Source organism: Andrena cerasifolii, chromosome 9 (assembly GCF_050908995.1).
Source record: "Andrena cerasifolii isolate SP2316 chromosome 9, iyAndCera1_principal, whole genome shotgun sequence".
Taxonomy (NCBI): Eukaryota; Metazoa; Arthropoda; class Insecta; order Hymenoptera; family Andrenidae; genus Andrena; species Andrena cerasifolii.
In genome coordinates this window covers 15,629,853-15,656,645 of record NC_135126.1, presented here as the reverse complement: position 1 = coordinate 15,656,645, position 26,793 = coordinate 15,629,853, and the positions used below count along the sequence as shown (strand labels likewise).

The 26,793-nt window shown below is 50.8% G+C and overlaps 1 protein-coding gene across 40 annotated transcripts in view; it reads left to right on the top strand.

Annotated features, from left to right (window-relative positions):
* Bent (projectin protein bent) overlaps nucleotides 1–26,793 on the top strand; it is a 67,829-nt gene that overhangs the window by 35,955 nt on the left and 5,081 nt on the right. For 39 of the 40 annotated variants that reach the window (XM_076819894.1, XM_076819886.1, XM_076819887.1 and 36 more), the window contains 49 exons: nucleotides 760–885; nucleotides 957–1,101; nucleotides 1,167–1,306; nucleotides 1,396–1,540; nucleotides 1,614–1,755; nucleotides 1,822–1,946; nucleotides 2,021–2,374; nucleotides 2,451–2,657; nucleotides 2,786–3,094; nucleotides 3,167–3,757; nucleotides 4,367–4,672; nucleotides 4,764–5,066; nucleotides 5,149–5,433; nucleotides 5,519–5,830; nucleotides 6,017–6,319; nucleotides 6,404–6,685; nucleotides 6,769–7,068; nucleotides 7,158–7,460; nucleotides 7,531–8,118; nucleotides 8,207–8,509; nucleotides 8,578–8,879; nucleotides 8,963–9,242; nucleotides 9,331–9,636; nucleotides 9,725–10,306; nucleotides 10,594–11,475; nucleotides 11,561–11,860; nucleotides 11,937–12,218; nucleotides 12,300–12,599; nucleotides 12,919–13,221; nucleotides 13,472–13,930; nucleotides 14,009–14,131; nucleotides 14,218–15,105; nucleotides 15,173–15,475; nucleotides 15,558–16,439; nucleotides 16,843–17,098; nucleotides 17,179–17,504; nucleotides 17,850–18,152; nucleotides 18,234–18,618; nucleotides 18,706–18,911; nucleotides 18,989–19,449; nucleotides 20,000–20,534; nucleotides 20,655–20,849; nucleotides 20,922–21,405; nucleotides 21,483–22,186; nucleotides 22,648–22,932; nucleotides 23,011–23,150; nucleotides 23,342–23,605; nucleotides 23,760–24,376; nucleotides 24,457–26,781. In XM_076819894.1, coding sequence (XP_076676009.1) covers nucleotides 760–885; nucleotides 957–1,101; nucleotides 1,167–1,306; nucleotides 1,396–1,540; nucleotides 1,614–1,755; nucleotides 1,822–1,946; nucleotides 2,021–2,374; nucleotides 2,451–2,657; nucleotides 2,786–3,094; nucleotides 3,167–3,757; nucleotides 4,367–4,672; nucleotides 4,764–5,066; nucleotides 5,149–5,433; nucleotides 5,519–5,830; nucleotides 6,017–6,319; nucleotides 6,404–6,685; nucleotides 6,769–7,068; nucleotides 7,158–7,460; nucleotides 7,531–8,118; nucleotides 8,207–8,509; nucleotides 8,578–8,879; nucleotides 8,963–9,242; nucleotides 9,331–9,636; nucleotides 9,725–10,306; nucleotides 10,594–11,475; nucleotides 11,561–11,860; nucleotides 11,937–12,218; nucleotides 12,300–12,599; nucleotides 12,919–13,221; nucleotides 13,472–13,930; nucleotides 14,009–14,131; nucleotides 14,218–15,105; nucleotides 15,173–15,475; nucleotides 15,558–16,439; nucleotides 16,843–17,098; nucleotides 17,179–17,504; nucleotides 17,850–18,152; nucleotides 18,234–18,618; nucleotides 18,706–18,911; nucleotides 18,989–19,449; nucleotides 20,000–20,534; nucleotides 20,655–20,849; nucleotides 20,922–21,405; nucleotides 21,483–22,186; nucleotides 22,648–22,932; nucleotides 23,011–23,150; nucleotides 23,342–23,605; nucleotides 23,760–24,376; nucleotides 24,457–26,781 — 19,247 coding nt within the window. The remainder of the gene's footprint in view (nucleotides 1–759; nucleotides 886–956; nucleotides 1,102–1,166; nucleotides 1,307–1,395; nucleotides 1,541–1,613; nucleotides 1,756–1,821; nucleotides 1,947–2,020; nucleotides 2,375–2,450; nucleotides 2,658–2,785; nucleotides 3,095–3,166; nucleotides 3,758–4,366; nucleotides 4,673–4,763; nucleotides 5,067–5,148; nucleotides 5,434–5,518; nucleotides 5,831–6,016; nucleotides 6,320–6,403; nucleotides 6,686–6,768; nucleotides 7,069–7,157; nucleotides 7,461–7,530; nucleotides 8,119–8,206; nucleotides 8,510–8,577; nucleotides 8,880–8,962; nucleotides 9,243–9,330; nucleotides 9,637–9,724; nucleotides 10,307–10,593; nucleotides 11,476–11,560; nucleotides 11,861–11,936; nucleotides 12,219–12,299; nucleotides 12,600–12,918; nucleotides 13,222–13,471; nucleotides 13,931–14,008; nucleotides 14,132–14,217; nucleotides 15,106–15,172; nucleotides 15,476–15,557; nucleotides 16,440–16,842; nucleotides 17,099–17,178; nucleotides 17,505–17,849; nucleotides 18,153–18,233; nucleotides 18,619–18,705; nucleotides 18,912–18,988; nucleotides 19,450–19,999; nucleotides 20,535–20,654; nucleotides 20,850–20,921; nucleotides 21,406–21,482; nucleotides 22,187–22,647; nucleotides 22,933–23,010; nucleotides 23,151–23,341; nucleotides 23,606–23,759; nucleotides 24,377–24,456; nucleotides 26,782–26,793) is intronic. The other variant, XM_076819927.1, reaches the window with a different exon arrangement.

Genomic DNA, 26,793 nt, shown 5'->3' with positions numbered 1-26,793 from the left:
GCGATACTATCTCACGATCGTCCAGCGATCTCCCGTGATATCGAGCGTCTTTCTTTATCTCTCTTCTACCACTATACTCGCTCTATTTTGCATCGCTCAACGACCTGTTCAGTGTTCACTAATCGTTAAAACACCCCCCTATCGCGACAGTTCATTCTATCTGTGCATCTCCTTCCGTCGCACCTAAGCCGCGATCATACGTACTTAGTATAACACCTCCGACTATTCGACACTTCTTCTTCTTCTTCTTCTTCTGCTACTCTCTCACCCCCTTTCCTTCTCTTCTCACTTCATTTCTTAGAACTGTACGCACGTACAGCTTGCCTGAAAAGCTTCGAGTCTCTGTCGATGTTCCTTCTACATCTTCCACTATCTTGCAATGGAGTACTATTTTTTCTGACAATCATTTTTTTCCACTCGCCTGACGACTTTTCGGTGACGGATTTTGCAGCTGTTTTTTTTGTTGACGCTGTCGAGGCAGGACGCCGTGTAGGCTTCAAACACGTTCGTCCCCGTCGACCCAGGTTTTTTCTTTTTTGGTCGGCAATTTTGTACGAGCTTTTTTCCACTCGCCGAGACGGGACACGTCGCAAGCCGATTCTTTTCGCCACGATCGCCTTCGATTTTTTTTCAATCTGTTAACTCTTCTTCTTCTTCCTTGTTGTGCCTAGCGACGCTGTCATGGTTGACGGTCTTACTGGATGCAATGGCAGAGTGTCCGCGGGTAGCCAGATATTAACGAGACCGTCTTGTTCACAGAAACAGGAAAGCTTCCTCAAGCCACTGGTGGACCAGTATGCCAAGGAGGGCAAAGACAAGAAGGTCGTCTTCGAGGCGAATTTCTCGAAGCCGAACTGCAAACCGAAATGGTTCTTCCGAAAGGACGTAAGTTAGGGCTGTTACTCTACTTTGCGAAAACGCACCCTACTTACTAAACGACCCTGTGTCGCGTTTAGGAACTGTTCCCTTCGGCGAAGTACAAGTTTAAGAACGAGGAGGATTGCTACCAGCTGATCATCACGGGTCCCAAGGTAGAAGACACAGGCAAATACACTATCGAAATATCGGGTGTCTCGAGCACAGGCTTCCTCAACGTCGAGGGTAAGTTTCCGTTAAACGATTGTTTGCATAGAAATGATCGACACGTGGATGTCTCTGTTAATCAGAACCTGATCCAACGTACACATTCACCAAACCGCTCTCGAAGAAGACGAGCGGTTTCACCAAGCACGAAGTTTACATGGAGTGTACCATCAGCTCCAATCTCGCCCAAGTTACGTGGTACAAAGGAAAAACGAAGCTCGATGTAAGCTACTCACTACCAATAGCCTCTGAATCTCGATAGTTACGGAAAAGATTTCGAATCGCTTAACGATCAATTCACTCTTTTCCCAGGATGGCGATCAGTACAGTATATCAAAGGACATGAGCGGTGTCTGCCGACTGACCATAAAGAGCGCCACGCTCGAAGATAGCGGCGAATACATTTGCAAAATTAACAAGCAATCCGACAAGACTGAGACTGTCTTGACTGTAGTCGGTAAGTCTCTTTCACCTGAGAAAATTGTTAATGGAGGTTCCTGTGACTGTAAAATACACTGTTATCTTCGCAGAATACCCTTACAAGTTCGTGAAGGTACTGAAGCACCAGCAGCTAGTGGAGAAGGAGACGTTGACCCTGGTCTGCGAGCTGGACGACGCTGGTGGCGATGTGAAATGGTTCAAGGGTGACCAAGAGATCGTGCCTGACAAGAGGTAACATCTGCGAACTTATTCAAGCATGCAGAACACTTTCACGCGAACGTATCCACCTTTGTGCAGGGTACAAATCAAGGAAGATGGTAGGAAGAGGAAGCTTATCATCAAAGACACAAAAGTCACCGATGCTGGCCTCTATTCCTGCGTCAGCAACGCCGACAAGACGGAAGCGGAGATAGTGATAAACTGTAAGTGACATCCACCTTCGGCACAGGATTTTGTTAGATGAAGATGCAACGAGTAATTGAATGAAACTCCTCAGACGCGAATCGGTTCAACAAGAAGCTGAAGGACACAGTGGCCATAGAAAGGGAGAAGCTGGTGCTCGACGTGGAGCTTCAGGACCAGACAGCTCCAGCTGTGTGGCTGTTTAATGGCAAGCAGATCGAGCCCAGCGAGAGGATCGAGATCAAGAATCTGGGCGGTGGCAAGCATCAGCTGGTGTTCAACAACGTGGACATGAGCGACGACGGTGAAATCACCTGCGAGAGCGGGGAGCTGAAGAGCAGCTGCAAGCTGACCGTGAAGAAGGGCGAGAGCAAGCCTATCGTCGAGGTGCCTGACAAGGTCGAAGGGCCTTGCAGCGCACCGCTGGTGTTCGTCGTTCCCTTCAAGAGTAAGTTCTTTAGCGTCTACGTACTTTCTGTGAATCGAAGAAGAGGAATCTTGGAACATAATGTCTGTTTTTACAGTCGAAGGTACCAAGCAGAGCCAGGTAGAGGCAAAGCTGATGAAAGATGGCAAGCCACTGCCGCTGAAGGAAGTCGAGGTGGTTGTTGGCGAGGACAAGATCACCTTCAAAATCAAGAAGCCCTCTCGCGATCAATCCGGCATTTACCAGGTGAAGATCGGCAACAATCAGGGAGAGGAGATCAAGGACGTGAACGTCAACATGCAAGGTACGTATCTTTGCACTCGAAACGTCACAGACAATGTAACTTCAGTGGGATCAGGCACGGAACCCGGAATAGGAGACCTCGGAGGAATTACAAAACCCCTATTCCTCTATATTTCTGTGGTTTTTTAGACGTGCCATCGGCGCCCACGGACGTGGACGTGAACGAGATCTTCCAGAACTCGTGCGTGGTGTCGTTCAAGCCCTCGAAGGACGATGGTGGATCGCCAATCACGAAGTACGTGATCGAGCGTCTGGATATGAGCTTGAAATCCCAATGGGACAGCGTCGGCGAGGTCGCGCCGGGTGAAAAGTGCGTCTACAAGGTCCAAGACCTGATCGCGAAGAAGGAGTACAAGTTCCGCATAAGGGCTGTGAACAAGCTCGGTTCAAGCGAACCGGCGATGTTCGCCAAGCCGGTTCTCGCTAAAGATCCATGGGGTACGTAGAAGAAGCTCGCTCCTAATCAAAATACAAAACACACAAACAATTTTCCCTTATTCTGTTGTTCAGATGAACCTGGCAAGCCCACAAACGTGGACGTCACCGACTGGGACAAGGACCACGCTGACTTGCAGTGGACGAAGCCAGAAAACGACGGCGGAGCGCCTATCACAGGCTACGTGATCGAATACAAGGAGAAATTCGGCAAGGAATGGGTGAAGGGCAAAGAGATCGAGGGTGACGTGACGCAAGCAACCATCGACGGCCTGAAAGAGGGCACCCAATACGAATTCAGGATCAGGGCAGTGAACAAAGCTGGTCCAGGTGAACCCTCTGATGCCACGAAACCGATCATAGCTAAGTCTCGATTCGTCAAGCCGTACATCGTTGGCGATGGCCTGACGAATCTGATCGTGAAGAAGGGACAAGTGATCAAGTACGACATCAAGTACGCTGGTGAACCGGAGCCAGAGGTGCACTGGTTCCTTGGGGACAAAGAGCTCGTCCAAGATTCCGCTGAAAGGATCACGATCGACAAGTATGAAAGGAACACCGTTCTTACTGTCAGAAAGACGACCAGGCCTGACTCGGGGAAATACAAACTGGTGCTGTCGAATGGCTCTGGCACCTGCGAGAGCATTGCTGATGTCGTTGTTCTGGGTACGTATTTTGAACCGACTTCAAAAAGAAAGAAGTTCTGCGTTCGATGTGTATGTATGCATGTTAGTATGTATTATGTTTGTCCGCGAATTTCTCCGCAACTACTGGACCGATTTTCGCAAAACTTATTGCATTTCGTTTAGCTTCGATCAAATTTGGTCGTGGAGAAAGAATTATCGAAATCGGTTAAGTAGTTTTGAAGTTACGCCAAAAATAGGAAATCTGTTTCATTAACCGACTTCATTATTATTATTATTAAATAAATGTAGCTATATAACTTAAATAACTGAAAAGTGAAAAATTCAAGAAAATTAAAACCGACTTCAAGAACATAAAAATGCAAAAAAGGAAAAAAATATTTTTTTTCTTATTTAATCTACGAGTCTTAGCATTTTGAAGTCGGCGCCAGATTTACACAGTGCAAATGAGGCGCCGACATAAAAATATTGAGAATCGTAGATTAAATAAGGAAATTTTTTTTTACTTTTTGTGCATTTCTATGTTGTTGAAGTCGGTTTTGATTTTTTTGAATTTTTATATTTTTTTAGTCTGTAATTTGGTGTATGTTATGTGACAATAACAAGGAACTCATGGGATGGTTTCTTTTAGACAAACCATCCAAACCGACCGGACCGCTGAAGGTGGAAGAAGTGCGCTCCGATCACGTCAAGGTGAAGTGGCAGAAACCACAAGACAACGGTGGCACTGACATCACCGGGTATGTTCTGGAGAAGATGGACATGGACACCGGAAGATGGGTGCCTGCTGGAGAGGTTGGACCGAACGAGGATAACTTCACCTTCAGTGGCCTGACTCCTAAGAAGAAGTACAAGTTCCGTGTGAAGGCTGTTAACAAGGAGGGCGAATCCGAGCCACTCGAGGTGGACGAAGCCATTCTCGCTAAGAATCCTTATGGTGAGCGTCTTACCTAATCCCTCGGGAAATAACGAAGCATTGCCCAGTGTTTGAAACTTGTAAATACACAATTGCGTGATTCCGCTTTCAGACGAACCTGGTAAGCCTGGTAAGCCAGAGATATTTGACTACGACAACGTCAGCGTGTCTCTGAAGTGGGAGAAGCCATCGACCGACGGTGGGAGACCAATCACCCACTATACCGTCGAGATGAAAGATAAATTCTCACCTGATTGGGTCGAGGTGGCGAAAACCGCCGACGCCACCACCGAGGTGAAGGTCGAGGATCTCAAAGAGAAAATGGTGTATCAATTCCGTGTGCGTGCTCACAATAAGGCTGGCCCTGGCCAGCCTAGCGAGCCCACGGACAACCACCTCTGCAAGCACAAGAACCGTAAGTGTATTTTCTTTCTAGGTGTCTAAGTGCTTGCCCACTTGACTGTGAACTTTCCTAATGCTCTGTATCGTGATTTCAGTGAAACCAAGAATCGACAGAACCAACTTGAAATCCGTGATCATCAAGGCTGGTCGCACACACAAGTGGAACGTGGATATCAGCGGTGAACCGCCTCCAGAAGTGAAATGGGTCTGGAGGGACAACATCCCGCTAACGAACACGGAACGAATCAAGATCGAGAACGTCGATTACCACACGGACTTCACGATCGTGAACGCGATGCGCAAGGACACCGGGAAGTACACCATCATCGCTGAGAACAGTAACGGCAAGGACGAGGAGACTGTGGAACTCACGGTTCTTGGTAAGTTTCGTAATTTTTTCTTAAGCAATTTAAATGCCCAACTTGCACGCAATTATCGATTGAATATTTTTCATTCGATATTCAGGAAAACCAGACTCACCAAAGGGCCCGCTGGAGGTGACGGACGTAACCGCCACGTCGGCTAAAGTGAAATGGGAGAAGCCAGAGGACGATGGCGGTATGCCGATCAAGGAATACGAGATCGAGAAACTGGACACGAAGACGGGCAAATGGGTCAGAGTGGGGAAGATCCCAGGAAACTCGCCACTTACGGAATTCGAAGTGACGGGACTGAATCCAGGCAGCGAGTACAAGTTCCGTGTCACCGCAGTCAACGACGAGGGCGATTCCGAGCCTCTTGAAAGCGAGCGCCCAATCATTGCCAAGAATCCATTCGGTAGGTTCACCACAATCTTCAAGCAGCTTTCATACGTTAGGATTAAACTCTGTAAATGGAACTGTAGAATTTTTCGGAAACGAAAAAATAATAATTTTGAAATATTTGAATTTCAATTCTCTAAAAGTGTCGCAGTGTCGTTCTAGAGTTAATTACATCAAATTAACTTATACCGATTAATTACAGACGAACCTCACAAGCCTGGAACTCCAGAGATAACCGATTACGACAACGAGTCTGTCAGCTTAAAATGGGCAGCGCCAGATTTCGATGGCGGAGCACCCATCGAGAAGTACATAATCGAGAAGAAAGATCGGTATAAGCCAGACTGGGAGAAGGCCATGGAGGTGCCTGGAGGTCAGCTGGAAGCCAAAGTGGCTGACTTGAAGGAACGGGGCGAGTACCAGTTCAGAGTGATCGCGGTGAACAAGGCGGGAACATCTCCTCCGTCGGATGCATCCAAGATGCAGATATGCAAGCACAAATCACGTGAATATCCCTTTCTCCTTCTCTCGTGACAACGATGCAATCGATTATCCCCGTTCCAATACTTAAACATGTCTTTCGTTTCAGTGAAACCGAGAATCGACCGCACAAACCTGAAACCGATCACTGTGCGAGCCGGCAAAACGATCAAATACGACGTGGACGTACGCGGTGAACCGCCACCGGAAATCACGTGGTACCACGTTAACCAAGCGATGAAGACCGGCGAGAATATCGAGATCGTTAACGTGGATTACAATACGAAAATCAGTATTACCGATTGCTTGCGCAAGAACACTGGAGTCTGGAAGATAAAGGCTGTGAACCCTCATGGCGAAGACGAGGCCGAAGTCGAGATCACGATACTCTGTGAGTCTTGAAATGTTCGATGATTAACGTAACGCTGTATTACTGTATTTTCTGACATCTGATGCGATGTTTTCTTTTAACAGCGGCTCCTGGCAAGCCAAAGGGTCCGCTCAAAGTGACTGATGTGACCAAGGGCGGGTGCAAGTTGAAATGGGGAAAACCAGAGGACGACGGTGGCAAGCCCGTTACCAGTTACCAAGTCGAGAAACTGGACAAGGCTACTGGACGATGGGTACCTGTTGGACGCACCTCGGACACCGAAATGGACGTTAAGGGTCTGCAAGAGGGTCACGAGTACGAGTTCAGGGTGAAGGCTATCAACGAAGAGGGTGAATCCGAGCCACTGGTCACCGATGGCACCACTCTAGCAAAGAATCCTTATGGTACCATTTTACCCTTTTTTATACATTCGCTCAGGATATCTTGGCGATGAAGAAGCATCAATTTTTATGGTTGAATATCAATTTTTTAGACGTAGCCAGCAAGCCTGGCGTACCAGAGTTCGAGGATTGGGACGTGGATCGCGTGGACCTGAAGTGGGAGCCTCCAAAGGACAACGGAGGTGCAGGCATTACGGGTTACATCATCGAAATGAAAGAGAAACCGTCGACACAGTGGCAGGAAGCTACGGTGACGGAATCCCCGCAACCAAAGGGACGAGTGACTGGCCTGAAGAAGGGCTCCACTTACCAATTCCGTGTTCGCGCCGTGAACAAGGCTGGACCATCGGAGCCTAGCGACGCGACCAAGCCGCACGTAGCAAAAGCTCGACACTGTGAGTGTCTCTTATTGTCTCGTGATGTAGGGTAGCGAATGGAGACCTTTAACACGGTTTGTTTTCACAGTGAAGCCACACATTAACCGCGACAAGCTGCAGACGATCAAGGTCAGAGCTGGTCAGTTGGTGAAACTGGAGGTGGACGTGGAGGGTGAGCCACCCCCAACGATCACCTGGAACTTTGGTGGCGCGGTTCTACAAACTGGCGCCAATGTGAAGATCGACAACGAGGATTACCTGACGAAAATCCACCTGACCGACACCAGTCGCAAGCTCAGCGGCAAATACACCATCAAAGCTGTGAACGACTCGGGCCAAGACGAGGCTGACGTGGAGATCATCATCCTCGACAAGCCTGGAAAGCCCGAGGGCCCTCTGGAAGTGACGGACGTCCACAAAGAAGGATGCAAACTGAAGTGGAGCAAACCGAAGGACGACGGTGGCCTGCCTCTGTCCAGCTACGTAATCGAGAAGATGGACGTGACTACAGGGCGATGGGTGCCCGCTGGCATCGTCGATCCTGACAAAACAGAGCACGCCATCACGGGCTTGGAACCTGGTAAGAAGTACGAGTTCCGCGTAAAGGCTGTCAATGAAGAAGGAGAATCGGAGCCTTTGCAGACGGACACTGCTATCATCGCTAAGAATCCATTCGGTATGTACTATCAGTGTTTCAGATATTTTTAAGAAGATATAGTGAAGTGACTTGTACCGAGGTTCCATGTTACTGTCTTTCTGTCTAGACGCTCCCGCGGCCCCTGGCCTGCCAGAGATCGTCGACTGGTCCGAGAACATGGTGAAACTGAAGTGGGAGCCACCCATCAGAGACGGTGGTGCACCCATCACAGGATACATCATCGAAATGAAGGACAAGTTCGGTACAGCGTTCGTGAAGGCAGCTGAGGTGCACGGGCCACAGTGCTCGGGAACAGTGCAGAGACTGGAAGAAGGAAACCAATACCAGTTCAGGGTCCGAGCTGTTAACAAAGCTGGACCTGGTGAACCTAGCGAGGCTACCAACCCTCACACTGCCAAGGCTCGTTGGTGTAAGTACGATATGAGCTTGATCGTACAGGTAATGGGTGTTCTAATTAAATAATTGGATCCTTTATAGTGAAACCGTTCATCGATCGCACGAACCTGCAACCGATCACCGTGAAAGTTGGTCTGACCGTGACTTTGGACGTGAACATCATTGGAGAACCGCCTCCAAAGGTGACCTGGTCGTTCGACGGGAAGGAGCTCGTGTCTGACGATACGATGCGTATCGACAACATAGATTACAACACCAAGTTCTTCATCTTGAAGACCAAGCGAGCTCACACTGGCAAATACGTGATCAACGCGAAGAACGAGGTGGGCGAGGACACCGCTGAGGTTGAAATCACCGTCCTCGGTAAACCGAGCAAACCGAAGGTACGTTATCACCGAGATGTTCGTCACTTGGAATCTTCTTGCTGGGTTCTCTGTATTTTTCACGAAATTAATCTACTTTCCAGGGTCCCCTGGAAGTCTTCGACGTGAACAAACACGGTTGCAAGCTGAAATGGGAGAAACCGGAAGACGATGGTGGCGCACCGGTGGAGTATTACGAGATCGAGAAACTGGACCCGCTCACGGGACAATGGATCCCCTGTGCAAAATCCACAGAACCGGAAGTCACGGTAACTGGACTCCAAGAGGGCAAACCTTACAAGTTCCGCGTGAAAGCAGTGAACAGAGAAGGCGAATCAGATGATCTGGAGGCTGATAAATCCATCATCGCTAAGAATCCATTCGGTACTTTTTCCAAAACTTTTCATTTCCCATTTCTTGGAACATTCTTGCAAAATGAGTGGGCTGAATATTAAATGACCATTAATTCCAGACGAGCCTGGCAAGCCTGGTCGTCCAGAAATTACGAACTGGGACAAGGACTTCGTGGATCTCGAATGGAGGCCACCCAAAGACGACGGCGGTGCTCCCATCGAGAAATACATTATACAGATGAGAGACAAGGAAGGAAGGCAGTGGATAGACGTTGCAAAGGTGCAGGGAGACCGAACCGCCACTAAAGTGACCGATGGCATCGAGCCAGGCCACGAATACGAGTTCAGAGTGGTGGCTGTTAACAGGGCGGGACCTGGTGAACCCAGCGACACTTCCAAAAGCGTTGTGGCCAAACCACGATTTTGTAAGTGCACTTGCAATCCTTCACTCTTCGCTTCTGATCTTCCCCGCGTGTATATTCACGAAATTTGCATTCCTGTTGTTGTTTACAGTGGCCCCGCGTATCGATCGCAAGAACTTACAGAAGAAGATGATGCGAGTGGGACAGCTGCTGCGAATCGAGGCAGACATACAGGGCGAGCCACCTCCAGCGATCACGTGGAAGCTCAAGGACGCCGTGCTGAAGAGCATGGATCGCCTCAAGATCGAAAACGAGGACTACCACACCACTTTCATCATGAGTAAGCTGCAGAGGTCCGACGCCGGAACCTACACGGTGATCGCCAAGAACGATAGCGGCACCGATCAGGTCGACGTTGAGATCCAGGTGCTGAGCAAGCCTGGTAAACCGAAGGGGCCTCTGGAAGTGTCGAACGTGACCGCGGAGGGCTGCAAGCTGAAATGGGAGAAGCCGGACGACGATGGCGGCGAGCCGGTCGATCATTACGTCGTCGAGAGGATGGACGTCGACACTGGAAGATGGGTACCGTGTGCCACGAGCAAAACACCGGAAGCTGACGTCACTGGACTCAACGAGGGCAAGGACTACTTGTTCAGAGTAAAGGCTGTTAACTCCGAGGGCGAATCCGAGCCCCTGGAGACTCCGATCCCAACTACAGCGAAGAATCCATACAGTAAGCTTAACTTCTATCAACCAGTGTTTCTCTCCACTACCAGGCGGAGTTGGGCCTTATTCGAATAATTTCGAATAATATTTACGAATAAAACGAAGTTACTTGAGAATAACGAATAAAAATTTATTTGGATAAAAAATTAGTCGAATAAAAAATTATTCGTCATTCTCGAATAACTTCGTTTTATTCGCAATTCTTATTCGAGATCATTCGAATAAAGATTTATTCGAATAATGCCCAACTCTGTTACCAGGTGATTAAGCACACTAACCATTTGCGAATTACAGCCGAACCTGACGCGCCCAGCAAGCCAGACCTGAAGGACTGGTCCAAGCACCACGTGGACTTGAAGTGGAAAGCTCCAAAGAACGACGGCGGAGCGCCGATCGAGAAGTACATAATAGAGAAGAAGGACCAGTACGGTAAATGGCAGAAGGCGGCTGAAGTTCCTGGAAACAAGACAGACGGTCGCGTGGAGGACCTCGTGGAGGGCCAAAAGTACCAGTTCCGCGTGAAGGCAGTGAACAAGGGTGGCCAGAGCAAACCCAGCGAACCGAGCGACAGCTTGGTAGCTAAGGATCGTTACGCAGCCCCGAGGATCGATCGCACGAACCTGAAGGACATCACGATCAAGGCTGGCAATCACGTCCGCCTGGACGTGAAGGTCACTGGTGAACCGCCGCCATCGAAGACGTGGTACCTGAACAAGGCCAAGCAGGAGTCTGCTGGGGTCGTGACCATCGAATTGGAAGACTACAGAACCAAGTTCATAGTGTCGTCAGTCAGCAGGGCTCACTGCGGCACTTTGACACTGAAGGCGGAGAACAGCTCTGGAAAGGACGAAGCTTCCATCGAGATTCTCGTCCTAGACAAGCCCGGCAAACCGGAAGGTCCCCTGAAAGTGTCCGACGTGCACAAAGAGGGATGCACCCTCAAATGGAACCCGCCGCTGGACGATGGCGGCGCGCCATTGGATCACTATGTCGTCGAGAAGATGGACACGGAAACGGGCAGGTGGATACCCGTGGGAAGGACCAAGGAGCCCACCATGGTCGTGGAGAACCTGGCACCTGGACAGGAGTACAAGTTCCGTGTCGCTGCTGTGAACGCAGAGGGCGAATCGGAGCCTTTGGAAACCGATCATGGAATCGTAGCCAAGAATCCATTCGGTTAGCTTCAGATTCTTATTCCACTCGATTTAATTACGCTTGATGAAAGTGTATGATTTTTTATTACGTTGTATTCGTGTTACAGACGAACCAGGGCCACCTGGTCGCCCAGAGGCAACCGATTGGGACAGGGATCACATAGACCTGAGATGGACTCCACCATTGAAAGATGGTGGATCTCCAATCACCGGATATATTGTGGAGAAGCGCGAGAAAGACAGTCCACGCTGGATAAAGGCTCTGGAAACCGGACCCGAGTGCAAGGGACGCGTCGACAACCTCGACGAGGGTGTCGAGTACGAGTTCCGCGTGAAAGCGATCAACGCGGCTGGTCCTGGGGAACCATCCGACACCAGCAAACCCATCACTGCCAAGTGTCGACGACGTAAGTATATTTCACATCATTACATTCACCCTGGGGAATCGTCAGGTACATCGCAGCGTTATTTCTTCCCCAACAGTCCCGCCGAGAATCGACAGAAAGACCTTGCGTGACATCACAGTACGCGAGAACGAAGGATTCCACTTCGACGTGAAGATCATCGGTGAACCGCCCCCAGACGTCACCTGGGTGATCAACAACAAGAGCATTCAGCAGACCACCTTCCGTCGAATTCAGAACGTCCCTTACAACAGCAAGTTCTACAACGACAAACCCGAGCGCAAGGACAGTGGCATGTACAAGATCACGGCGGTGAATCAGCATGGTTCTGACACCGCCGAGGTCGAAGTCACCGTTGTCTGTGAGTGTGCACTTTTGCTACTGATTTAGAAAATACATTTTTCGGTACGGGAGCATTTCTGAAGTGATGCACTGTTCGCAGCCAAGCCGGGCAAGCCCGAGGGACCGCTCGAGGTGTCGGACATCCACAAGGAGGGATGCACACTCAAGTGGAAGAAGCCGAAGGACGATGGTGGCGAACCAATCGAAGGATACCTCGTGGAGAAGTTCGATCCAGACACAGGTGTCTGGTTGCCAGTCGGTAAAACGACAGGTCCGGAGATGAAAGTGGAAGGACTGACACCTGGACACGAGTACAAGTTCAGAGTGAAGGCGCTTAATAAGGAAGGAGAATCGGAGCCTTTGGAGACGTACAGTTCGATAGTCGCCAAGGATCCATTCAGTACGTACTTGGATAAGAGACAAGCTAGATTTTGAGAGACTTTAGTACAATATATATAGTGGGCTTGCGAAGAAAATCCTTCAAGTTTGGAGAAAAATAGATTTTTATCATTTTAGACTCTCTTTCACAGCAGTAGAAATGAGTTTATGAGCTTGGAGGATTTCCACCTAAAGTAGGCAACAATTGTGAACTTAGTGGTGTTAAAATATGAGTTTTAGAAAGAATGGACTTAGTGAATTTCCTTTTACGTTCACGATATTTCTTTAAATGTGCAAAATTGAGGCTTTGATTAACTGTAATCACGGTAAAATTTGTTCAGCTGTCCCAAGCCCTCCAGGAGCACCAGAGCCCGTCGACTGGACCGCCAATCAGGTGGACCTCACCTGGAAGGAGCCCGTCAGCGACGGTGGATCTCCCATCACTGGATACATTGTCGAGAAGAAGGACAAATACAGTACCATGTGGGAGAAAGCTTTGGAAATCGAGACACCCACTACGAAGGCCCTGGTACATGGCCTGATCGAGGGTAACGATTACCTGTTCCGTGTGATCGCTGTAAACAAAGCTGGCCAGTCGGAGCCTGGGGACTCGAGCAAAACGTTCACCGCTAAACCACGCTTCTGTAAGTAATCGTGAACGCAACAGACACTTAGTCAATCGGCAGAAATCTTAAGGGGCGGCAGAGAATTTTAATTGTCGGTATTCGTGGCAACCGTCCAGTTTCTTTTTATTATCATGTTGTATCCCTGACACGAAACAAGTATCCTCGCCGGGAATACAGCGGCGCACCAAACGCTCTATAAATAATCGTCATTCGAGGCGATTTTGGCACCTGTCGATCGATCTCTCACCTATAAATCTGCTCGTTTCAGTGGCACCCAAGATCGACAGACGCAATCTGCGGGACGTCACTCTGTCAGCCGGTTCGCTGCTAAGATTCGACGCGAACGTGATCGGCGAGCCTCCGCCACACATCGAGTGGCGATACGGAGCGATCCCTCTGCACTCCGACAGGAAGGTACAGATCGACAACTCGGATTACAGCACAAAGTTCAGCATCCGACCGGTCTCCCGCGACGACAGTGGAGATTACAGTGTCACAGCGAGCAACTCGTCAGGAAGGGACTCTGTCACTGTACAAGTCACAGTCACCGACAAACCAATGCCGCCCGAAGGACCGCTCCAAGTCTCGGACGTGCATAAGGAGGGATGCAAGCTCAAGTGGAAGAGGCCCAAGGACGACGGTGGTACCCCGATCGAGTACTACCAAGTGGACAAAATGGACCCGGAGACTGGGTGCTGGGTACCCTGCGGTCGATCTACTGAGCCGAGTAAGTTCAGCTATAGTTTTAGAAGATTGCTGAGAAAAATGTGTGAACAGGTGAGCTAACACTGTCACGTTCCTTCAGACTTGGAGGTGTCTGGTTTGACACCAGGCAAAGAGTACTTGTTCCGTGTCAGCGCGGTGAACGCTGAGGGAGAATCCAAGCCTCTGGAAACGGAACAGGCGATACTAGCGAAGAATCCATTCGGTAAGTGAATTGGAAATAAAGCTTATCGAACAGGAAGGATAATAATGGGCGTCGCGTAAACTGCACACTCTGTTTCCATTTTGTAGATGAACCAGGCAAGCCAGGAGACCTAAGAGCCACAGACTGGGACAAGGATCACGTGGACCTCGCGTGGACGCCACCGATGAATGACGGCGGATCCCCTATCACAGGGTACGTGATCGAGAAGAAAGACAAGTACGGTGAATGGGAGAAGGCAGTGGAGGTGCCAGCGGACGAGACGACGGCCACCGTTCCCGACCTAATAGAAGGCCAGCCTTACGAGTTCCGTGTGCGAGCGGTGAACAAAGCTGGCCCCGGCGAGCCATCCGACGCAACGCCAACGATCATTGCGAAACCGCGAAACCAAGCGCCGAGAATCGACCGCACCAATCTGGTGGAGGTCAGAATCAAAGCTGGTCAGAACTTCAGCTTCGACGTGAAGGTTACTGGCGAGCCTCCGCCCACCACGAAGTGGATGCTTGGAAAACGGGAGGTCAGGCCTACGGAGCACATCAAGGTCAAGCACGTGGATTACAATACGAGCTTGAACGTCAGGATGGCTACCAGAGCGGATTCAGGGAAGTACACGCTTACTGCCGAGAATATTAATGGCATGGACGAGGCGACGGTGAAGGTGACGGTGCTGGACAGACCCAGCCCGCCCCAGGGACCTTTGAGAGCGTCGGACGTGCACGCAGAGGGATGCAAGCTCACGTGGAAGCCTCCGGACGACGATGGCGGACAGCCCGTGGACAAGTACGTCGTGGAGAAGATGGACGAGGCGACTGGTCGATGGGTACCAGCTGGTGAGACCGATGGCCCGGAGACCTCTCTGAACGTGGAAGGCCTCACTCCAGGGCATAAGTACAAGTTCAGGGTCCGCGCTGTTAACAAGCAGGGCAAATCGGAACCCCTTGCTGCCATGCAGAGCGTCGAGGCCAAGAATCCTTTCGGTGAGTACATAAAATTAGGAAGAGTTGGAACTTGTATCTCTACATCGGTTTTAATCGCCACTTGCAGACGAACCAGGGAAACCTGGCACCCCGACTGTCAGCGACTACGACTCCGACTTTGTCGAGCTGCAGTGGTCTCGGCCGCAAGAAGATGGCGGCTCGCCTATTACTGGCTACATCATAGAGAAGCGAGACAAGTACAGCCCTACCTGGGAGAAGTGCGCTGAAGTCGAAGGAGACGTGAACCGTGGGAAGGTTAACGATCTGGTTGAAGGCACCCACTACGAGTTCCGCGTTAGGGCGGTGAACAAAGCTGGGCCTGGAGAGCCGTCGGACGCCTCGAAATCCCACTTGGCGCGCCCCAAAAACCGTGAGTTTCTATTTCCCTAGGCTTTCAAAAATCCTCAAAATCCTCCCCGTTCACGACTCAATCGTACGACATTCCTTTGCAGTGCCACCAAAGATCGACAGGAAGTACATGCTGGACGTGAAGGTGAAAGCTGGCGGTTTCTACGAGCTGGACGTGCCAGTCAGCGGCGAGCCACCCCCATCGAAGGAGTGGTCGCTGAAGGGGTCGATGGTGATGGCGAACGATCGCATCAAGATCGTGAACGAGGACTACAACACGAAGGTGCGCGTCATAGAGGCGAAGCGGTCAGATTCTGGCGTGTACACGCTGGAGGCGAAGAACATCAACGGCAGAGACACGGCGACGCTGACGGTGAACGTCCTCGACGTGCCATCTCCGCCGGAGGGTCCTCTGAAAATCGACAACGTGACGAAGAACGGCTGCAACCTGAGGTGGAAGCCACCGAAGGACGATGGTGGCTCGGAGATACAATATTACCAGGTCGAGAAAATGGATACGGAGAACATGCGCTGGGTGCCTGTAGCAGAGGCATCTTCCACTTCCGCTCACGTGGACCACCTGATCGAGGGACACGACTACCAATTCAGAGTGCGAGCCGTGAACAAGCAGGGAGAATCCTCTCCGCTCACTGGCATGGACACGATCACAGCCAAAGATCCGTACGACAAACCCGACAAGCCTGGGGCACCAGTTGCCACCGACTGGGACAAGGATCACGTTGATCTGGAATGGGCGCCACCGAAGAGGGACGGCGGGTCGCCCATCACGGGGTACATTATCGAGAAACGACCTCGGTTCGGACAGTGGGAGAAGGCCGCTGAAATTGAGGGAAATAAGACCAGGGGCACTGCTCCTGACTTGATCGAGGGACAGGAGTACGAGTTCAGGGTGATCGCTGTGAACAAGGCTGGCCCTGGAGAACCATCCGAAGCCTCAATGCCGATCATCGCCAAACCAAGATTCCGTGAGTGGAGAACTCTGTTTTCTAACAAGGAATGATCACGATCCCGGAAATTAAAAAAATCTGGGACTCTGTGAACATACAAGGGGGTGAAATTGACTCCTTAAATTCCGGCTATTTTGCGATTTTGAAGAAGTAACTTTTGTCTTGAAACTTCTTTTCTATCGCTTAGAGATAGCGAGTTACAAAATAAAATCGGAAAATAGCCGAATTTTCAGCGGTTAATTTCACCCCCTTAGAGTGAATTTGGGCAGCAAACAAAAATTGCGTTGTAATCAGGAAGAAATCCCCTATATACTCACAAAGTTTCAGATTTTTTTTTACATCTGGATTCGGGATCTTCCCTTGTAAGTTTCGTGAATTGGATTCGATTGTGTTAAGGTAATTGTGACGTATTTTATTACAGTTGCTCCGTGGTTCGACCCACACGCGCTGAGCGACCTGGTGGTGCGCGCTGGACAGAAGATCAGCTACATCATTCCCATCCAGGCGTCCCCCAAGCCAATGGCAACGTGGACCTTGGACGGAGCAGTGATTATGGCCGATTCTCGGCACGAGATGTACACCACCAACACAGAGACCACCTTCGAGATTGCATTCTCCGTGCGCTCTGACACTGGCCGATACGCCTTGACTCTGGTGAATGATCAGGGGAAGTTTAGGTGACTTTTGTTCCTGGGTAGCAAATCGAGGGATTTGATGGGGAAGAGATTTGTTAATTGAATGGTTTCGATGATTTCAGCTCGAGCGCCAGAGTGACTGTCCTCGACAGACCCTCGCCACCCAAGAAGCCACTCGTGATCAGCAACATCACCAAGGAAGGCTGTCACTTGGCCTGGGGTCATCCAGAGGACGACGGAGGCAGTGCGATCTTGCACTACGTCGTCGAGAAGATGGACTTCTCTCGAGGCACCTGGTCCGATGCTGGCATGAGCACGGTGCTGAGCCACGAGGTGGCTCGATTGACGCATCGCAAAGAATACCTCTTCCGAGTGAAAGCTGTCAATTCCATTGGGGAGTCTGACCCGCTCGAGGCACCGAAGAGCATCATAGCCAAGAACGAATTCGGTTAGTGCTCGATATCAGGCTACTTACTTTATCATCCACTCTGTTCGCGATCCTCAAGTTTGAATGCGTGGGGGAGGAGTTGCCTTTTACAGTAAAAGCAGCTATCAAAGCTGAGCCTCACTCACCTTCTTACATTTACATTTCAATGATTTTCTCTATCTTTTTCTTTTTTTTTCTTATCCATTTATATTCTTCGTAAACCTGTATACAATATGAGTACCATACAGATAGGTAATATCAAACGATTGAAATTTCAAGCTTCATTGTATTCGATAAAGAATTCAAACAACTCGTAACTTGTTTCGAAACGAGAAAGGTGTAATAAATTTAATAAACCATGTTTAGACGAGCCAGACGCGCCAGGAAGGCCACAGATCACGGACTGGGACAGAGACCACGTGGATCTGACGTGGCCGGCGCCAAGCAGCGACGGTGGTTCACCAATCACAGGGTACATCGTCCAGAAGAAGGAGAAAGGTAGCCCTTACTGGGTGAACGCAATCCACGTTCCACCGAATCAGACAAACGCCACTGTTCCTGATCTAACCGAGGGACAGGAGTACGAATTCCGTGTGATCGCCACGAACGCTGCTGGACAGTCCGAGCCATCCGAACCCAGCGACCTAATCACTGCCAAACCACGCTACTGTGAGTTTCTCCAGCAACAGTGCTCTTTGCATTTGAACCTATTTGAACGTAACGTTAATGGAACGTTTTCCGATGTTTCAGTGGCTCCAAAGATCAAGACGCCTCTGCAAGATATCCGAATCAAGGCTGGGCTCATCTTCCACGCCGACATCGACTTTGTCGGCGAGCCGACCCCCGAGGTCACCTGGACCGTTGGAAGCAAAGAGTTGGCGACTACCGACAGAACAACAGTCACCTCTATCGGCTACCACACTATCGTTCACACTGTGAACGCTCAGAGATCCGATTCTGGACTATACCATTTGCTGCTGAAGAACAGCAGTGGAATAGACGAAGGCAGCTTCCAGGTGATTGTGCTCGACAGACCTGGCCCGCCAGAGGGTCCTCTGGAGTACGAAGAGATCACAAGCCAGTCGGTTACGCTTTCGTGGAAACCGCCCAAGGATAACGGCGGTAGTGAACTCACGTGAGTAAAGGCACAACCAAAACAGCGTATTTTATAAACACTTTGCGATTAGGAATATAAAGTACAGAGCAAATATCTCATTTGCAGTGGCTACGTGATCGAGAAACGCGACCTGACTCACGGTGGAGGCTGGGTGCCAGCGGTAACCCACGTTAATCCAAAATACAACCACGCCACCGTTCCAAGGCTGCTCGAAGGCACCACATACGAATTCAGAGTGAGCGCGGAGAACCTCCAGGGACGTTCCGAACCACTCACCACTGACCGCTCGATCGTCGCCAAGAACCAATTCGGTAAGCGTTTCTCTTCAAAATTTAAACTTTCCAAAGTACCTTTCTTTTCAATTAACCCTTGAATTTCGTCTGTGCAGTCGTACCAGGGCAACCTGGCAAGCCAGAATGCCTGGACGCGGACAAAGACCATATAAAGATCAGGTGGGCAGCACCGATCAGCAACGGAGGGTCGAAGATAATCGGTTACGACGTGGAAAGACGAGATAGGGCAACCGGTCGCTGGCTAAAGGTGAACAAAGAGCCAGTGAGGTACGCTGAATACTACGACGACCACGTAACCGAGGGCCACCAGTATGAGTACCGAGTCGCTGCCATCAATGCGGCAGGCTCTGGCAAGGCTAGCGACACATCCGCTGTCTTCATCGCTAAACCGATGAAGGAGGCGCCGAAACTGAACCTGGACGCGCTAATTGGACGTAAGATCAAGGTCCGCGCAGGGGAGCCCATCAACGTTAACATTCCACTGTCTGGTGCGCCCACTCCCACTATCGAATGGACCAAGGATGCAAGGCCGCTGCTCGAAACTCTTCGAATATCGGTAAGCAAAGAGTGTTTAATGCCAATTACAATTATTATGAAAGTTGATAACATATACACACTAGGGTGGCTCTTATTTTCGATTTTTTAATTTTTTTCGCGGCACTCCACAGAATAGTTTCAAATAATAAAAAAAAAATTGTGTAAAGTCTGATCCCGATCGGATAACGGAGAAAGGTGCCCCTGGGCCCTTAAACATTTAAATAAGCAACCCACAAAGTCGATTTTATATAATATCCTCCAAGTTATTGATTACATAAAAAAATATGTCAAACAAAAGTTGTAGATCCAGACAAGAAGCATCTTTTATTTTCTATTACTTTTTCTCGTGCAAAAAACTAAACAATACACACCTAATACACACCTGGGTAAAAGAAACTTTTATTTTTAACTTCGATTTACAAAAAAAAAGAACAAAAAAGAAACTGTTTCAACTTGAACTAAAATTTGACTTATATCCCTTTGCCCGCTCACCAGAGAATTATCTGCAGCGTTGATTGAACATCGCCTACGATGGTAATTTAATATATGAATGATTGTACAATGTTCAGACCGAAACGAAGAGCGACCGCACCAACCTGCTGGTCGAGAAGTCTGTCCGCGAGGATGGCGGGATCTACAGGATCACGGCGACGAACGAGCACGGAAAGGACTCGGCGGATATCGAGGTTATCGTGGTCGACAGACCTGGACCGCCGCAAGGTCCGCTGCAATACACTGGAACAACGCAGGACACTGTTTCTCTGTCCTGGAACAAGCCTCAGGACGACGGTGGATCCGACATTACCAACTACATCGTGGAGGTGTCGGATTACGGAGCAGATAACTGGCGACAGACGCCCGGATACTGTCCCAGAACGAGCTACACCGCGAAGGGGCTTACCGAGGGCAAGAAATACGTGTTCAGAGTGCGCGCAGAGAACATGTACGGCGTGTCTGAACCCCTGGAAGGGAAACCAATTATTGCCAAGAGTCCTTACGATCCACCCGATGCGCCCAGCCAACCGGAGATACTTGGCTACACCCCCAACAGCTGTAGCCTGCTGTGGAATGCACCACTCAACACTGGTGGAAAGCCTATCACTGGTGAGATATTTAGTTTAAATTCAGTTTACTGTTTCTACGTGTCCGCTGGCACCTGTAAAATCTCCACTTTGGTTTTGGAAAGGCGTGTTACATGTTTGATGGAGTACTTTGCTCTTTCAGGATACTACGTGGAGAGACGCGAGCGTGGTGGCGAATGGCTGAAGGTGAACAATTATCCAACTCCGAATACAACATTCACGGTACAGGATCTTCACGAAGGGTCCAAGTACGAATTCAGAGTAATCGCTGTGAACGAAGCTGGACCCGGCAAGCCTAGCAAGCCCACTGAACCTATTACCGCTGGTCATCAGCGCTGTGAGTGTTTAGACAGAAGAATACTTTCTAGGTTGCACCGGTATAGTCACTGATTAAATGATATCGTTTCAGTGCGACCTGACGCTCCGGAGCCACCGAAGCCCGACAGGATAACCAAGGACTCGGTGACCCTGAGCTGGCGACCACCGCGCAGCGATGGCGGTGCCAAAATCAGAGGGTACATCATCCAGATGAAGAAGAGAGGCGACGATGAATGGGACGACGTGAACGGTGCTCCGATACCGAGCAACGTGTACACTGTACCGAAGCTAACAGAGGGCGAGGAGTACCTCTTCAGGGTGATCGCGGTGAACGACATAGGCAACAGCGACCCCAGCAAACAGAGCAATCCGATCGTCATCGAGGAACAGCCCAACAAGCCCGTCATGGACCTCGGAGCAGTCCGCGACATCACCGTTCGTGCTGGCGAGGACTTCTCCATCCACGTACCTTACATCGGCTTCCCGAAACCCACTGCCACCTGGTTCGCCAACGATGTCATCAAGGACGAGACCGACCATCGCGTACACCAGCAGCTGGGTGACGATTACGCTAGGTACGCTTGCTATTCAACTATCTTTCTTACTTTTCGATATTAGGGAAAATATTATGTTTGAGCTCCTCTGTCTACAGTCTCGTGGTGAAGAACGCTAAGCGTTCGGACGGCGGACAGTACCGCCTACAGTTGCGCAATTCATCGGGCTTCGACACAGCTACGGTGAACGTTAAGGTTCTAGACCGACCGAGCCCACCGCAGAACCTCCACGCGGACGAGTTCGGTGGAGATGCCCTGACCCTGTTCTGGAACCCACCGAAGGATAACGGCGGCGCGGATATCACCAACTACGTGGTCGAGAAGCGAGAGCCGAAGGGCACCTGGTCGAAGGTGAGCAGCTACATCACCACGCCGTTCGTGCGCGTGAGAAACCTCATGGTGGGAAGCACCTACGAGTTCCGAGTGATGGCCGAGAACCAGTACGGCACCTCGGAGCCTGTGACTACGATGGATCCGATCAAGGCCAGACATCCGTTCGATCCTCCTGGCGCGCCTGGAACACCGAAGGGTGTCGAGAGCACGGAGGACAGCATCACCATCACCTGGACCAAGCCTCGCCATGATGGAGGATCTCCTATCCTAGGATACGTGATCGAGAAGAGGATGTTGAGGGAGGACAAGTGGGTGAAGGCCACCCCGTCGCTCGTTCACGAGACCACTTACAGGGTGACTGGGCTCATGGAAAATCACGACTACGAGTTCCGCGTGGCTGCTGAGAATGCGGCTGGACGTGGACCGTGGAGCTCCAACTCGGACGTGATCAGAGCGCTGGCACCAGCTTGTGAGTATTCCTTAACGAAATGATTGTTTGATGACCTACTTGTTTACTATTTAGGGTGGCTCTTATTTACTCTTGGTGAATCTTTTTTATGCTTACATCTTCGATATTTTTGCGAATATCGGTTCCAAATTTTCAAGAAACATTCATGACATATCAAACACTGAAAATATGGAATTTGTTTTATCATTTTGGCACATCCCAGTATATGCCCCGCCTTAAATGTTTAAAAAATAGTCCGCGAAAATAAAAATTACAATTATTCTTCTTCGCCTTCGAATATTTAATTTTCAAGTGCCCAGGAGCAGCACGTTTTCCCGTTATCCGATCGGGCTCAAGCTTTACACAATTTTTTTTTACTATTTGTAACTATTCTGGGGGGTGCCGCGAAGAAAATTCAGAAGTCGAAAATAAGAGCCACTCTATTATTGCTTACTGACTTCACGAACCTAAATCGTTTGCAGTCCCGCCGAGGATCACGTCGGACCTCAGCATCCGCGACATGACGGTGATCGCTGGAGAACCGTTCACGATAACTGTTCCCTACACGGCGAATCCGAAACCGAGACCGAGCTGGTCCATCAACGGCGAAGAAGTTCTCACGGGAGATAGAATTAAGTTCGACACTACGGACGTTGCCTCGCAGTTCATCAACAAGAAGGCCAAGAGGTCCGATACGGGAACATATACTATCTATCTGACCAACACTGTCGGCACGGACCATGCCTCGTGCAAAGTTCTCGTTGTCGGTGAGTTTTTGTGTCCAAGAGTTGGAAAATTAAGGGAAATCTGTCTGAATGAGGGTAACGGAGCAATTCTGTTTGCAGACAAACCGTCACCGCCACAAGCGCCTTTGGATATTTCCGATATCACGCCGGAAACTTGCGCCCTGTCCTGGAAACCTCCCTTCGACGATGGTGGTTCGCCTGTTACAAACTACATAGTCGAGAAGTTCGATCCGGCTGGCGTAAGCATTATTATTATTTATAAGAGTTGCAATATTGTACGGACATAAGACGTGGAGTACTATTATAAGTTTCTACGCTGGGATAATATTTTCCAAAAAAAGAGAGGTCCCATTTACACAAAGCAGAAAACAGAAGAGGGACCCTCGTGTGATAGCGATTGGAAGGTATTAAACGATTCGAATGATTGCAGTACTGGGTGAAGCTGAGCAGTTTCGTGAGGAACACTCACTACGACGTGATTGGCCTGGAACCCAGCAGACAGTACAACTTCCGTATCCGTGCTGAGAACCAGTACGGAGTATCAGAGCCACTGCAGGCGGATGAGCCCATCACTGCCAAGTTCCCATTCACTGTGCCCGATCCACCTGGACAGCCACGCGTAATCGATTGGGATACCTCGAATGCGACTGTCGTCTGGACTCGACCGATGTCCGATGGTGGTTCTCGTATCCAAGTAAGTGTACCTACCGCCTTGGACAACTAAGACAAACATTCCTTGCCTTTTGGGCCACTCGAAATGCTCGTTATCGACACCAAATGTGATAAAGTTGAAGAGCGATAATCATTATTCCTGAATTACTCAATAATGGATTTGCTTCTCCATCCAGGGTTACAAGATCGAGTTCCGCGATCCAGCGGACGATGCTCAATGGCGGGTGGCGAACGACTACCTGGTGAAGGACACGACCTACATCTGCTACAATCTGCAGAGCGGACACGAGTACGAGTTCAGGATAAGAGCGAAGAACGCGGCAGGTTTCAGCAAACCGAGCCCACCGTCTGCACCCTTCAAACTCAAGAGCAAGTTCAAGGTGCCCTCGCCCCCAGGCACGCCGCAAGTGCGCAAGGTCGGCAAAAACTACGTGGACCTGAAGTGGGAGGCCCCGGTCTCCGACGGCGGAAGCCGCATCACCGGCTACGTGATCGAGAAGCGCGAAGTGGGCAGCGCCATTTGGGCCAAGTGCAACGAGTACAACGTCACGGACACCGAGTACACTGTTATGCACCTGATCGAGAAGGGCGACTACGAATTCAGGATCTTCGCGGTGAACGCCGCCGGAAGATCAGAGCCGAGCTCCTGCACCACCCCCGTCAAGATCTGCGAGGTCGAGGGCGGCGAGAAACCAGAGTTCGTCAGGACTCTGCCCGTCAGGGAAATCGTGCCTCTTGGAAAGGTGCACGTGTTCGAGTGCGAGGCCAGTGGGAAGCCTCTGCCGACAGCCAGGTTGGTACTCTACGAGAGATTTCGCTTTCAGGAGATTGAGTTTGCGTTAACGTTCACGTCCGGAACTGGTTTTATTACAGGTGGCTGAGGAACGGCAGGGAGATCACGGTCGGTGGCAGATTCCGCACGGAGGCGTTCGATGGAATCTACAGGTTGGTGATATCGGAAGTGTGGGAGGCGGACGACGGCGACTACAGTTGCCAAGTGTCGAATCCGCTTGGCACGGCTACGACGACGTCTCGATTGAAGATCGGCACGCCACCTCGCATCGAGCGTATGCCGGATGACCTATACCTGGCTGAAGGCGACAACACCAAGATCAAGATCTACTACAGCGGTGACCAGCCCATGGACATTACCCTGAAGAAGGACGGCCGCAAAGTGACCGAGACCGGCCACGTCAAGTACACCGTGTTCGACGAGTACCTCATCATCTTCATCAAGGATATCGAGAAGGACGACGCTGGCACCTACGACCTGTCGATTTCCAACGACAGCGGCAGCGTGAGTGGATCCTTCAACGTGCACATCACTGGCCTGCCAGGTCCTCCAATAGGACCTCTCGACGTCTCGGACATCAACAAACACACTTGCACGCTGTCCTGGCACCCACCGAAAGTGGACGGCGGTCTCCGCGTGACCCACTACGTCGTGGAGCGTCGCGACGTCAGCCTCACGCACTGGATCATAGTCTCCACGTTCTGCAAAGACACCACGTTCATGGTGCAGGGTCTGACGGAGGGGCAGGAGTATCTGTTCCGCGTGATGGCGGTGAACGACAACGGAATGGGACCACCGCTGGAAGGAGTGAACCCCATCAAGGCGAAGGCACCGTTCGATCCACCGGGACCGCCAGGAACGCCCAAGGTTACCGAGGTCGGCGGCGATTTTGTGAACCTCTCCTGGGAGAGGCCAGAGACGGACGGAGGCTCGAAGATTCAGGGCTACTGGATCGACAAACGCGAAGTGGGCAGCCAGGCCTGGCAACGCGTGAACGCAGCCATCTGCCTGCCCACGCAGATCAACATCAGCAACTTGATCGAGGGAAGGCAGTACGAGTTCCGCGTGTTCGCGCAGAACGTGGCCGGCCTCGGGCCGGAATCGAAGGCCTCCACGTCGGTGAAGATCACCGATCCTCAGGCGGCCAAGCCTCCCGAGGTCATTCAGCCGCTGCACAAAGTGAACTGCGTGCAGAATCACAACGCCACCTTCACGTGCAAGATCATTGGTACACCGAAGCCGACCATCACGTGGTTCAAGGGAGCTCGCGAGATCGTCAGTGGATCCCGGTACAACATATACTCGGAAGGCGACGTGCACAATCTGATAATCCACGACGTGTTCGGCGAGGACGCGGACGAGTACCACTGTCGCGCCGTAAACAAGTGCGGCGTCAAGTCGACCAAGGGCGAGCTTCTGATCAAGACGCCCCCGAAGCTGAACGTGCCGCCGAGGTTCAGGGACACCGCCTTCTTCGACAAAGGCGTGAACGTTGTCATCAAGATCCCCTTCACCGGCTACCCCAAGCCAAAGATCACCTGGGTCAGAGAGGGAGAGCTGATCGAGTCAGGCGGCCACTACACCGTCGAGGTGAAGGAGAGGCACGCCGTGCTCACGATCATAGACGGTACTCGAATCGACTCCGGACCCTATCGCATCACCGCGGAGAACGACCTCGGCCAGGACACGGCGATCATCAAGATTCAGATCAGCGACCGGCCGGACCCGCCCAGGTTCCCACAGATCGACAACATCGGCCACGACTCTCTGGCGCTCAGCTGGAAGCCGCCTCTTTGGGACGGCGGCAGCAACATCACCAACTACCAGGTGGAGAAGCGAGAGCACCCGATGACCAGCTGGATCAGAGTAGGAAACACCAGGTTCTGCACGATGGCCGTGACTGGACTCAGTCCAGGTCACTCGTACGACTTCCGCGTGTGCGCGGAGAACATCTACGGCAGGTCCGATCCCAGCGAGGTCACGCCTCTCGTCACCACCAAGGGCACAGTGAAGAGGGAGTTCAAGCAGAAAGAGTACAAAGTGGACGAGACCGGCAAGAAGATCCGCGGGCGAAGCGACGAGAAACCGACCAACTACGATCAATTCGTATTCGACATTTACAGCAAGTACGTGCCGCAGCCAGTTGAGATCAAGCACATCTCCGTCTACGATAGATACGACATCCTCGAGGAGATAGGAACCGGTGCGTTCGGGGTGGTTCACCGCTGCCGCGAGAGAGCCACCGGAAACATCTTTGCCGCCAAGTTCATACCCGTCTCCCACGCGATGGAGAAGGAGCTGATCAGAAAGGAGATCGATATAATGAATCAGCTGCACCATCCGAAACTGATCAATCTTCACGACGCCTTTGAAGACGACGACGAGATGGTCCTGATATTCGAGTTGTAAGTATCTCG